Below are 14,336 nucleotides of genomic sequence, written 5' to 3'. Positions count from 1 at the left end.
TCAAATTTTTGGATCATAAGATCCATTTACACTCCTAGAAATTTTATTTTTGTTTGTTTTTTTCTGGTACCGGGAATCAAACTCACAACCTTGCACTTGCCAGGCAGGCGCTGTGCCGCTGAGCTAAATCCCCAGCCCCTACGCTACTAGAAATTATCGAGGAGTCCAAAGGACTTTTATAACATGGGTTATACCAATTTGAAGATAACAATATGTAACACAGCAACCATTGTTAATTTCTTATCACCTTGCCTGCAATTCTGTATTGCTTTTATTGTTTTGGTGTTGTTTTATTCGTGTCTGTTTGTTAATATGTTTTCATTCTTTTATCTTTAAAATAAAATAAATAAAAATAATAATGTGGGTTATATTTAGAGACATTTAACATATTAACAATTAAGACTAAAGAATTTTTAAACACAAAAATATAAGCTTATAGCCATAACCTTATAATCTATGAGCCACCACGCTATATACCATGTGGCCTCTGAAAAATTCCACTGCACACTCATAATACTAGTAAAAAAGGCAAATAACATCTTAACGTTGTACAAAAATAGTGCTGACTTGCAGATCTCCTGAAAAGGGGCTGGAGATCCCCAGGGTCTGAAAACCACACTTGGAGAAATGTTCGGCTAGAAAAATTCTACTACACGAGTCCGTGTGCATTCTGCCAAACCCGAAACTATTCTTTGGACATCATCCTGAGCTTTCAATCCCGTTTTAAATCATGAATTTATGCGGACTCTAGCTCCTCAGGCAGTTATCTCCGTGGCTTAAATGAGAAGGGAGATTTTAAATGATGAGGCCAAACTACCTAACCAACTATTCCCTAAAGCTGAAATGCAAATCAACTCGGAAAACATTTCATAAGCTATCAACACCTCCCAGGCCAATACACCGCCCTCGCTTTTCTGTTTTCCTCCGTCTTTAATTATTGTTAGGCCTGCAAGTGACATTTTCAATGACTGTAAGGTGGATTCAAGAGAACAAACCAGAACCACACAAGCAGCAGTGAACAGATCCAAGTTTTTGTGGGACAAATGGACCAGGCGGTATATGGATGAGATGCCAGCGTTTTTTACAGTGGCAGTCAAGGTCACACTTTCACGTGCAGTCTTTGCTCTTTCTTGCTCTTAGTCCACCCTGTTCTTCGTATGCAGCTGTAACTCTGGAGGTGACCAGGCCCCATCTGGTAGTACCTGCTTCCTCTACTTTGCATTGTCATATTCATAAAAGGAACAAGTATCTAGGAAGCACTTATCCAAGTATATTGTAAATACTCCCTTTCTGCACTATTTCTTATATTTCTACAGATGCCAAACTGCCTGGAAAGAGACTGAAGCATCCTTCCCGTATCATGTAAAGATAAATAAACAAAACCTTATTTTCCAAATGTCTGGAATGAAGCTATACTGAAAAAGCAACAAACAAGAGCCCTTCCCCACAGGCACGAAAAGAAATGTAGGTGAACCTTTTACCAGTGCCACCTGACAAAGACTTAGCTCTTCTCCCCTGGCAGCCTGTTGACTGGTTTCACTTTTCCACTAAGCCGTAATCAGAACTTCTAACATTACCCTGTTGAACTGCCAAAGTGACATGTTAGGAGAGTTGCTCTGATCAGACTTCAATTTTCCTCAGCAAAGAAAACAAGGAGTTTGTCAAACATGGCCCAGACCCAGGAATGGAAGAGCAATCCTATCCTTCAATTATTCTGAAATGGAATCACCTTGTTGCCTAACAACTGTGACTTTGACTAATTCCAAAGACCTAAGCAGCCTTCTCATAATGATCACTTTGGGGTCAGTTACTACTGAGGGCAGATTAGACTGTGATCTGAGGCTAAAAAATTCCATCCATTGGTACTAATCTCTTCAACGTTCCAATCCTAAATAAGGCAAGTTTGAGAATATGGCATTTCACAGCCTACCTGAATATTGACTGTGTAATGATTTTGCTTTATCAAAAAATTAAACTCACTCTAATGAGCTAAGCAGAAGGAATGAATTCTGGCCAGCTGCCAAAGCTCCATCTGAGGCTCTTGGAGTTAATAATTTCCAGTGTTTTAACCATTAGAAACAACCAAGGACAGCTTTTGCTAACAGTACAACCGATTCTGGCAAATCTGTCAAACAAGGCCTGCTCTGGGGTAGTCATATTACAAAGAATTAAGTTTTAATAAATAAAATGAGACCAACGGTGTCTGCAAACTTAGTAACCAGCAGATTTAGTAATTAGTGTTAAAAGTGATTGAAAATGGACACGGTGGCTCTGCTGAGATGACCCATGTTTAGTAAATGACCTTGGGTGGGGGCGGGAATGAGGATGGAGGGATGCAGTCTTACAAGGAAGGCATTTCCTGGTAAAACGACAGTGTAGGCAACTCACGGCTTCTCCTCACACTTGTACATTTCTTACTTGATCAGTCACTCTTCGGATATAAATACATGAATTTTCTGCTCCAGGAAATGAGTCAGCATTTCAGAACACATATTGCAAAATGGCACCACATAGGCTGAACCTGGCTGCAAAAACAACTTATTAGGTTTTCATAGTGTTTCAAAATCTGAATTTGTTGCCAATATTAAGAACTCAGGAGATTTCACATGAAAATGCAAATATCTGCCATTCCTGGGAGCTGGAAGACATACTGCCTGGAGGCAGACATTTCGGCAGGGCAGCCACTTTAGTATGGGCGGTCCTCGCACTCGGCCCGTTTCACCTAATATTTCTTGCCTGCTCTGCGTTTCCTTCATCCCTCATGATAGCCAGCCTGCCGGTTAATCCTTCTATAAGAAATACTGTTAATGAAGCGCAAGGTCGTGAGTTCGGTTCCCGGTACCGGAGAAAAACCAAAAAAAAAAAAAAAAAGAAATACTGTTAATGGTAAGGTTAATATTTGTTGAAAGGGAAGGAGAATCACATGCACAGTATCATTTTTTTAAAAATCCACGTTAGTCCCTTGTATAAAATGCCTTAGGTTTCAGCACAGAAAGCACCAAGTTTATGTTTCTTCAAAACATGCCTTTTGTTAAGTCAATTATGGATTTTACTACATGGGGAAAAAAAAAACTATTTGCAACTTGAGAACAGGATAAAATCATCATCTCTTCTGAAAAGGTAACTAGCAAGAGGATTGTGGAGTTCTCGAGGCTAAAACGTAACTACCATATTTTATATCAACAGAGTGATCAGTGAGGATAGTCCCTGAAAAACAGAAGACCTGCCATCACTCTGTTCTGGAGCCATCACCCCACCACACCCTTGCCTCAGTCAACACTTACTAAAATAAATGGTACCTTCCGTTTCTTGTTTTTCCTCAAAGGTCACATGGATAACTGAGATGTTTGTCCAGAAATACTGGGGAACTGAGCAGGGGAAGAAGTCTATATTGATGAAGTCCTGAATTGCATTTTAACTTGTAGGCTCAACTATACAGTATCTGAAACATCTATTCAATTTGGTATTTTCCAGGAAAAGTCATTCATTTTTTCTGGTACTGGGGATCAAAACCAGAAGTGCTCTACCACTGAGATACATCCCCAACACTCTCATTCTTCTTGTTTACATTTTGAGACAGAGTCTCACTAAATTGCTCAGGCAGCCCTCAAACTTTCCATGCTCCTGCTTCAGCCTCCTAACTAGCTGGGTTTATAAGCATGTGCCACCATGCCCTGGGCCCACCCCTTCTAATCGTGTTTATAGGGCTTTAAGAAAGAAGAGATGCCTGCTTCCCACTCAGCCAACATGTACAAACCTGAAAATAAAGTAAGACTATGCAGTGTTCAGGACCAAAACAGGCAGGACCACAAACCTCCAATTCCTTCCATGCTTCAATGGTGGCTAGAAGTGAGAGTCAGAAACCAACCCAATACAAAGTCACTGAAGGGAACAAAAGAAGGTTCAATACTACAACTGGCACATCAACCAAATGATGTCTTCTGCTACCAGTGTTTCTTTAATAAAAGTAACTCCTAAGTGCTAAGGAAACAAAGTGGAGGGCAGCAGAGTATGGAACTCATGCCGGACCAAGTGATGGAAATACATTTGAAACAATCAAACTTCTTGAAATTTAAAAGAAACCGTTAGCAGTATAAGTGGGCCTTCACAAGTGAAGGGGATCCTTCACACATACTGTGTATGTGCATGTACAATTTTGCAGAAGATGAGGTTTTTCACAAGGAATATATCTATGGCACTGAAACCGAAACTATTACACTGCCATTTTGTCATTCTGCTAAGACACCAATATGCAACATTATAAAGCGTAGGGCTATACAGCTCCGTAATCTTAACTGGTAACCTAGATGTGTGATTACTAAAAGAAGAGCTTCTTAGGATACTGTTTAAATGTTCTGCAATATTATGCTGATGCTAAAAATACAATTCTAAAGATGATACCTCAAAATACATAAATGTTTATGCTATATAACACTAATTAACAAGAGAAAAAGTAAAAACATACATACCATAATGTTGTCAAAAATGTGTGCAGGTGGGAAGTAAGAAGAAAGAACAAAACTGTACTGAAGTAATGATAATTTTAAAAATAAAATACCTTATTTCCTACATTACCTACTTCCTACAAATGTTTTTTTCTTCATTTTGCTCAGGATTAATCATCAGTCGGTGGAAGTGTGTATAGAAACATTTTATTTCTACAGAATGACTGACCAAAAGATGAGGCTAAGTATGCCAGTGACATGACTGTTCTTCAAGACAAATGTTGTCATATGTTAGAGGTTAAGGACAAAAGTAGCAACCAAGTGTGGATTAAACACTGATAAATACTACTTGACTTCCATACGAGCATTTCCTTCAAATGATGTGTTAGAATGGGCTAAAAGATCCATGGAACTAAGGAATCTGGCTGGATCTCAACCAAAGGGACCTTAGGGAGAACGCCATCCCCCTAAATGTGAACCAGCTGCCAGGTTGTATAGCAACGTCCTTGACTTTGCATTATCTATTCTGGCAAGAACCAAGATCATAACATGGTTCCTCTCAGAATAGCCTTGCTTTTTCCAAACAAAAACTGCCATAAACTACTCACACAGCAAAGTTATCAGCTAACAGACATGAAAGTTTTCTAGCAAACCAGATCTACAAATATCACAAAGTCATTTCTTCAAATGAAAACATGAAGGTGGGATCATGGAATAGAAACCAATGAGAGTGAAGCCTGTCTTAGAGATACCAGTTTATTTGACATAGTGCATGATTCAAAGTATCTGACATTCCTTAGCCAACACTTCCTACCTCTCTATTACAAAATACTGGGTACCCTGAATACAGTTAATTCACGATCTTCATTCCCTTTCTTCTATACCTATATTAAACAGGTTTCCCCATTTAGTATACATTTCACATTCACAGACGGCTTTGGGGAGAGAGGGTAATAGGGCTTATAACTGCCCCTTTGAGCCAAAGGCACTTAATGTTAAAAGATAAAGCACAGCAGAGTCACCCCACAGTCATTCGTGTTCCGTTCAGAGCACTGAACTTTAGCATACCATCACAGGCCCATGTGGGGTTCATCATAACAATGTAAAAGACACTGATTTCCTTGGAAAAGCAAAGTGCAATATGAATATAAAGAACTCACCCCCCCATACCCTTTTCTGAAAAATAATACATAAAAGAACTTTTACTTTACATGATTAGTATCACCTAAGCTTCACACATGGACAAAAAATAGCTAAAAAATAATCTGTGATAAATTTCACTATGCAATCACAATAGAATCTGATATCACGCATAGAATCTGCAAGTTAGGAAGAGCTTCAAGATGATGTTGTCCATCTCTTCATTTGATAAACGGGAAAGGCAGGTGATATGCTGGACCCAGCGTTTAACCCGGTTGCAGAGCCTGAGTAGGACACAGGGACTCTGCAGCGCCTAGTTCAAGGTTCTCTGGTTTTCCGTTCCTCCTTAGAAGTTCACAAAAGTAAAACATGGCGATGATCTCTGAAGATGCACCACACAATAAAGCACACGCACTGACACAGGTCAGTGATTTGGTCTCGCAAGACGGTTCCTTTGGCCATTAGGCAGATATGTATCCCACCTCAGGGTGGGACTTCTTTGCACAAGATTGCTCAGTGTTCTGAGGGAAACCAGGTGTAGGTCAGAAGTAACTTCCTGGATTTGGGAAACTTCTTCTTGACTGTCAGTCCGTCGTAGGCAGGTGGCTGGCTGCACAGCGGAATCCCAGATTCGACGCAGAGCTATCGGGCGTGTTCTGGCTTCGAGCAGCACAGCGATACCTATAGCAATAGGACTGCAGAGAAAGAAGCGAGGTGAGTGCCGCTAGGAATCTCAGCTTAGGGCCTGGGGATCTCAACTGTCAAATGCATGCTGTTCAAAGGTACCAGCTATGAAGTTATGCTGACCTGTGGCTAGAGCTTTCCCACAAAGCTTCATCATGGACGCTTAATGTGTATGCTTTGCAAAGGGCAACACATTCAAGAATTAACCACATACCCTATAAATACAATGTACCTATATACAGAGAAGTTATGGTCACCATTAGGTATAACCGAAAAGAAAATTCTAACAACCCACGGTTGTATTAAGTTAGGGACATCTGTATAATACAATAGTCAGCAGTCACTGCAAATCATGTTTTTAAGTAATATTTAATGACAGAAAATTCTTACAATAAAAAGTTAAATGCAAAAGTCAGAATACAAAATTACATATGTGGTATGACATCAACCTATACAATCACAGTAACAAGGGGAAAAAGATAAGATTTAGAACACACCAAAATATGCACAGTAATTATTCTTGTGCAGTGGAATTTCAAATCTCCTATCACTAGTACCTACTAATTTTTACACTGTAAGAAATACTGAAGATAAACAGCAACCAAGAAAATACTAATTAAGAACATTAAGATGTCATTTACTATTCAACAGACTGGCAAAAATTAAACATAAGCAAGCTTATGTCCATCAATGTTGGAAAATATTGGTTTTCTTCATGGCTTTAGAGTCTAAATCACAGTAACTTATAAAGCTATACTTTTTGTGCAGTTAGTTTTGTTTCTGTAATTTTTTATAAGAGTAGAGTCCACGTATACACATGCACCACAGACTGAGCACCTAGAACATACCCGGCATGGTGCTAGACACTTTTATCTGTTATTTCCTTTGACCTAACAGCCCAGAGATACTAAACAGGCTACCCAAGATGACACAGTTGTTAAAGGAACAGAATTCCAACCTGGATCTAACTGTGACGTGGCTTCTTCCCTAGCAAAACTGTGGTACCCCAGCAGGAACGGTACCACACCTCATGTCTTCTTTTCCACCACCCAACAAATAAGTTTGCGTGCACACATGCATTCACACAAACATACAGGACATAATCTGCCTAGCTCACATCTATAGCTACATAGTAGTGCTCAGTGAATGGCTACAGATTACTTGCTGCAAATACTTCAAAGGTTTCCAGATTCCAAAAATAACCATGCATGGAACTCAGCATTGCTAAGTTTGTTCTCTGATCCAAAATAAGAGAATGAAAATAAACTAGTCATCCTGGGTGCCATGAGCATAAACTCAGAGTTGGCCCAATGAAACTCAAACCCCTGCCAGCTGGTTAAAGAAAGTACAGAAAGAATCACATAGAAAAAGGTTGGAATTCGTGAGAAAGAGATAATTTGTGGGGAGGAAAAATAGGTCAAGCTGCAAGATCTTTAGAAAATTCCTATTATTTTCTTTTCTCTCACAAAAGTCAACTGCTTCTAATTTTCATGAAAATTAACTCTGAAGTTGACATGGAAATTCTTGAGCATTTTCACCAGGAAAACAAAGATATAATAATTTCTCTTCTATAGGTAGTAAAATAATAGCGACCAATTTTCTCATTTTCTTTGTGGCCAGTGAGGAATATATTACCAATTTTCAGATGGACAGAGAAAAGATGAATAAAAAACGTGCTTTCAATGATAAAAAAAAAATTGATGGCTACTATGAGTGATCCACATGGAAGAGCAGTTCTCCAAGGTCTACAGGCGACCCTGCAGGAAGACAGAGCAGGAACGTCCTTCTGGGTAGGGTCTACTCACGTGGCTGCTATAGAACAACAGTGCGCTGATGTTTCCCAAATCAAGCCCCTACGGATGATCTAGGGTCCTGTGCAAACAAGCATGTGTAGCACGCTACAGCACAGATCAAGTACAGGGGAGGCAGACAGACGGATGGCTTTGGTATTCTTGTCCCATGACTGTGTCACACATAATGAAAAACCAGCAATTCCTGACTATCTACTCTGTGTACCCAGTGAGGAGATACAAGCCTAGGCCTGGTCCTGCCTGGCTGGAGACTAGAGACTAGTTGAAGAAACAATGGCTATGCATCAAATAGCTTTAAAAAAAAAAAAAAAAGCTAGGATTGTACAACCTTGAGCTTATAAGCAACTCAAGTGAAGGAACTATCCCTTGCAGAAGGCCCAAGTCCTTAGGAAAGACTTTTGGAAAGTAGTACTTGATCCAAGTGGGACATATGGTTCTCAGAACTCAGTTTATGCAAGAACCTGAAGAACTTTAAAAAAGTACAGAACTCTAGGGACACACTCAGAGATTCTGAGTCTATAAATCAGATGGGACCCCAGAATCTGCATTCCTAACAAGCTTCTAGGTGCTCTTGATGCTACACCCTAGGGAGGACACTTTGAGTAGCATTAATTTATAGGACTTTTAGAAAGAAAGGAAGAAGGCAGATTAAGTGGAAAAAAACAATGTAAAAAGCATGAAAATGGAAAATTCAGGCAAGTTCAAAGGACAGCAAGACCACAGCCTGGTGACGTCATAGCACAGTTTATTCATTAAATACAGGAGAGCTTATAATATGCAAGGTGCTATTTTAGGAACAACGGATATAATCAGAGCATGACAAACAAGGTATCTATAATCAGGGAGCTGACATTCAACAGGGAGTAGTCAGACAATAAATAGACCAATAAATTCAAGAATGTTTCTGGCAGTAGTCATTTCTGAAGAAAGTAAAAAAGGGACAGAGGGCTGAGAGTGACAGTGGCTACTCTATAAAAGGTGATCTGGAAAGGCCTAAGGAGGAGACATCTGAGCTGCACTGTCCAAAGGTTTGGGAAATAGGAATTTCAGACTTAAGCTATTACAAAGATAGTTTTAATGGTACAAAGACAGTTATAGTGTTAAGAGGCAGGCAATGTGAGTAGATAAATAGGATGGAGGAACATTATAGTCTTCTCAACAGACAGGGGTATGGACCTGATACAAATGAAAAGTGTGACAAACATTTTGCTAAGTTACTCACCGGCAAAGGCAAAATACAAGGCTTCTTAGCTCTTTAATCTTACGCAAATTCTTTCTGCATTTGTTCTCTCATAGATAAAGTGGAGCTGCCTGTGGAATTATGTCAACACTTCATCTTTACAAAAAAAAGTAAAGCACTTGACATGGCATTATTATTATTACTATTTTTTTTTTTATTTTTTTGGTTTTTCTCCGGTACCGGGAACCGAACTCACGACCTTGCGCTTGCCAGGCAGGAGCTTTTGCCACTGAGCTAAATCCCCAGCCCCCTATTATTACTATTAAGTTTTAGGAAAAAATACTTATCACAACCTCACTTTGCCAAGTTTATCTGACCTCTTTGGCCCAACCGGCTTCCTTACTAAAGACCACAGAAGCATTAGCCAGCTCTTGAACAGCCTTAGCAATCCTTACTGGACTGTGAGAAGATGATGACACCCTGCCAGCATCTGAATACACATGTACTACAAAAATATGAAAAGTTGTGTTTGCTATATAAGTGGGAATATTCTGCTGATGTGGTACAGGACTGTGGTTTTTGCTCAATGAAATACACCCATAAAACCCAGGATGTAACAACTCTCGTGAATTGTCATTACCTGCCCAGAGCACAGTGTTGAGAGAAATTTTGCAGCGGTGATACAGAAGAGCAGAGAACCATGATGTGTGAGAGATTTTTTATCATGGCCATATATAAAGACCATGGCTATGTACAAAATAATTACATTCTTGAACAAAATATTAAAAATGCGAAACATAATTTAGTAGAATGTTATCAACTGTTTTCTTTAGGAAGCAAGGTGAATGGTTTTTTATCTTCATCTTTATTATTTATGCAACAAAAATGTTTTATCCACATAACAAAAAGCTTTAAATCAAAAGCAAGAAGAGTTACTTATTAGATCCCACCAATCCCTGAGACGTTCCGTTATCCAAAATGACTATAAAAAACCAAGTCAGAAAAGGCAAATCTCACCACAAAGGTTAGTATTGAGAGATCAGCCTCATCACTTGCGAAGAATCAATTCATACTATAATTCCATCTCAAATATACTCATTCACTCAGCAAATACTTATTAATAAGCATTCGTTTTAAATTTCAATAATAGGCAACTAATAAAGCACACAATTACAGAGGTAAATGACCTAATTATGAATGTCCTCATTGTTCTTTTTTTTTTTTCCTAACTCTACTTTTAGCATCAAAACTGGTTCTTAAGGATGTGAAGTCTGGGTGGCTGAAAAATGGGTCATTCTATTAAGGACAGGAGTAGTAGAAAGGGCCTGTTTTAGCCATTTTTCATCAAAATGGCTAATTACTGTGTTAAATCGATCGCAGTATCTGTGCTAAGAACGTGATGATGGACTGGGAACAATCCATTTAAGGTAATAACTTACCATTCTTGGGGCTTTGAAGTCAAGTGACACAGCAATATGGCTTTATGATAGGATGACTTTTCAGGGTACAGAGTATTTTTAAATACGGAACAAAATCATTCCAAGGAACCACATACCCAATCTCAGGTCCCTTGGTTTCCTAGCCGTTGCTTCTAATGACACCACATCAATTCATCTGCCCTCACCTTGGCGAGCTGGTGAGCATGTCCTCAATCTGTGGGCTGGGTGGAGGCCCCTAGGGATTAATCTGACAACATCAATAGCTACAATAAAAGCATTACATGCTTATTATGTAAACTGCTCTAAGATCTTTATATGTATTAACTCAATTAATCCTCCTAATATCCTATGAAGAAGCTATTATTAGGGCCTGCGTTACATACATGTGAAAAGGCTGAGGCTCACTGACATTAACCGCGTACCTAAGGTCACACTAATGGATCCTGATTCCTAATTATTTTACCCAACTTGACAGTCGGTGCCCTTAACTGGACCCTATATTGCCTCATATGCTCTCTTTCTGTGCCTTCATCTCCTTAATGAACTTGTGTACGAGACTTTCAAAAAGTTATGAATGATAATCAGAGTTTACTTTAGCCATGCAAATAGACTCTGGCCCATGATCAAATCTAAGTCCTTTCTTTTATTGATTTTTCACCTGCGCTATGAGCAACATTTCTACTTAGGAATTTGAAATTTCTTTTTGGTTCCTTCCTCAAAAAAGAGGCAGGCAAATAATTATAAGGAAGAAAGGATGATAGTTAAGGATGAAGATAACAGGAGTAACTAAATTTTACTGAGCTATCTATTAAGCACACACATAGGGTGTCATTTATTCCTCACAAGAACCCTACAGTGGACACAATCACGACGTGTATTTTACGAAGTGCGAAAACTGAGGATTAGAAAGGTTATAATTTGTCCAAGATCATACAACTAGCAAGAAGCAATCACAGAACTCCAAACTAGATACAATTCCAAACCTGCATCTTAATAATTTATTAAAAGCTGCCACTCTGAATCTAGTGAAAAAGCAAAGTACTCTACTAATGTAAGTTAATTCTGAGCTGCTTTTCTGACTTCACTGAAATGACACCACCAATATCAAACACCTAATCATGAACAAGTTTCTCAACCAAGATCCTGGAAATGCCATTTTTCTCTGGAAAGTCCGGCGTATTCCGCTCAGTTGTATCACTTAGCTATGCTTTTCTTCTGGAATACTGTCACCACCACTCTGAGCCTCACTAAATTAAAACTTATACTTTAGATAGACTAGGAAAAATTAAACATGTCTAATATAAATTCTGAATCAACCACTAATTATAAAACACGGCTGCAAGTAATCAGCCATAGGAGAGAAAATGGAGTGATAAATATTACCAATCTAAAAAGAAAAAATATAGAAGAAAAAAATATCAAAACACACTTAAATTTAAACATATTAATAATCTCATTAACTATAACCGGCCTAAATAGCCAATGGAAAGGCAGACATTCTGCCAATAAATTCAGCAACTCAGATGAAAGGGACAAACTTCTTGAAAGATACAAATTATCAGAGCCTAATCAAGTAGATACAGATAACCTACAGAGACCAGCATCTATTAAATAAATTAAATTTACAGTTACAACTCACTCTGGTTTCAGTGCATCCCCCAAGGCTTCATGTGCTAAAATTTAATTTCCATTGTGAGGTACTGAGGGTGGAAAAGTAATTCCACTATGGTGTGCTGAAGTGGGGCCTTTGGGAGGTGACAGGAGTAGATAAGATCATTAAGGTAGACTCCAGGAATCTTAGTGGTTTTATAAAAAGGAGAAAGACCGGAAGACAGAAAGGCAGGCATAACTCACACGCACGTACACACTCTTTGTCCACTGCCACATGATGCCTTACACTACCTCAGGGCTTGGCCAGAAAGAAAAACACTACCAGATGTGGGCTCTCAACCTTGGACCTCCAAGGCCATAATCCAAAATAAATATCTCTCCTTTTTTTAACACTTTAGTCTGTGTTAAGTATTTGATGCTAATAAGGAAAATAAGACTGATACACTACCTTATGATCAAACACTTTAACTGAGGAATTTTATCAACAATTTCAGAGAGAAATAAAGCTATTTCTACATAAACGCTTTCTGACAACTGAAGATAAAAAAATTTCCCAATTTAATCTATGAACCTAGCAATACCCTTATACCAAAACCAGACAAAAATATTACAAGAAAACAACAGGCTAATACTCATCACAAACCAAATACAAAATAGCTCAACATTTTAGCAAATTGAATCCAAAATACATAAAAGACTATAAATCACTACTGGACGGGATGTAGCCCAAGGACAGTTCAGTAAGTGAAAAGCCATCAGTGTAAGTCACCATCATAACAGACTGAAAAAGGAAAACCGTATAGTCTTAATAGATGAAGAAAAAGTGTTTAGCAAAATGTATATCTATTGCTAAATCTTTTAAAAAGAAAACTCTCACATAAAACTAGGAATAGAAGCAAAAATCCTTATCAGATAAAGGACATTTATGAAAAAACTATAACTGATATCATACCTAATTTTAAAAATTTGAAGTTTATTTCATAAGGTCAAGAGTAAGGTATAGAAGTAGAGAAGCACATGCCTGTAATCCCAGCACTTGAGAAGCTCAGGCAGGAGAATTTCCTGCATTTGAGGCCATCCTAAGCTATACAGTGAGTTCAAAGCCAGCCTAAATTTAATAGTGAGAGTCTGTCTCAAAAAATAAAACAACAACAAAAGAGGTATGAACACCTATTCTTACCACTTTTATTCAATACTATACTTGAGGTACTAACAATATAATATAGGAAGAAAAAGTTATTAAACATGTCTAGACTAAAAAGGAAGAAGAAAAATCATCTATAGAGTCAATGACTGCATGATTAACTTTATAAAAATCTGGTAAGATTCTACAAAAACACTGTAGATAAGTTTAGCAAGGTTGGGGAGGATACAGGATAAATACACAATAGTCAATCACACCATGTAAGTGTATAAAAGCATATTTTAAGTTAAAGATATTTGAAAAAGACAACTAAAAAGGCAACTAAGAAGCCTATGAAAATGTAAATTAAAAACAAGCTAAAAATACAAAGCATTAATAGACACATTCATAATCATGAAATTGGTATATTTTAGTTATCTAGTTTAAAATGTTGTGCGGGTTCGCTTTGTTTTATCTTATAAAGTTATTATTGATAAAAATTCTAGTCCCCAATTACTTTACTTTGAGAGTAACAGCTTCTCAGTTAAGAAAAGTGTCTTTTCTACCAGAGCTATAACTGGTAGGAACTGGGGTTTTCAGATACTATTACACAAGACAGATTGACCTGTTTTTCATAGAAGTTTGGTTCCCCAGTAAGAGGACCCAAGAACACTTATAGTGTCAACTTCAATTAGACAATCTGGGACTAATGATTATGATGTGTAACGTAAACATGTAATATATTGGGAAGACCTGATATATTAAATTATTGTACTGTAAAACAAACTTTAATGTAAGATTTTATAGTGGTTCACACCTATAGTTCCTGCAACTCAGGAAGCTGATGCAGTACGACTGCTTGAGCCCAGGAGTGTGAGGCCAGTCTGGGCAGCAGAGAAAGAA

General features: G+C 38.1%; 1 protein-coding gene across 1 annotated transcript in view; it reads right to left on the bottom strand.

Moving 5' to 3' along the window:
• Positions 1-5,181: 5,181 nt before the first annotated feature.
• The window catches only part of Sumf1 (sulfatase modifying factor 1), a gene marked incomplete at its 5' end in the record, with an annotated part of 68,878 nt that continues 59,723 nt past the window's right edge, over positions 5,182-14,336 (bottom strand). The window contains 1 exon segment of the mRNA XM_005383741.2: positions 5,182-6,280. Within this exon segment, the coding sequence (XP_005383798.1) occupies positions 6,170-6,280 (111 nt within the window). The 3' untranslated portion in view covers positions 5,182-6,169.

The sequence above is a fragment of the Chinchilla lanigera genome, unplaced genomic scaffold (genome assembly GCF_000276665.1).
Source record: "Chinchilla lanigera isolate Chin_1 unplaced genomic scaffold, ChiLan1.0 scaffold00020, whole genome shotgun sequence".
Taxonomy (NCBI): domain Eukaryota; kingdom Metazoa; phylum Chordata; class Mammalia; order Rodentia; family Chinchillidae; genus Chinchilla; species Chinchilla lanigera.
The sequence above is the reverse complement of the archived record's forward strand: the minus strand, read 5'-3'. Positions and strand labels throughout refer to the sequence as shown.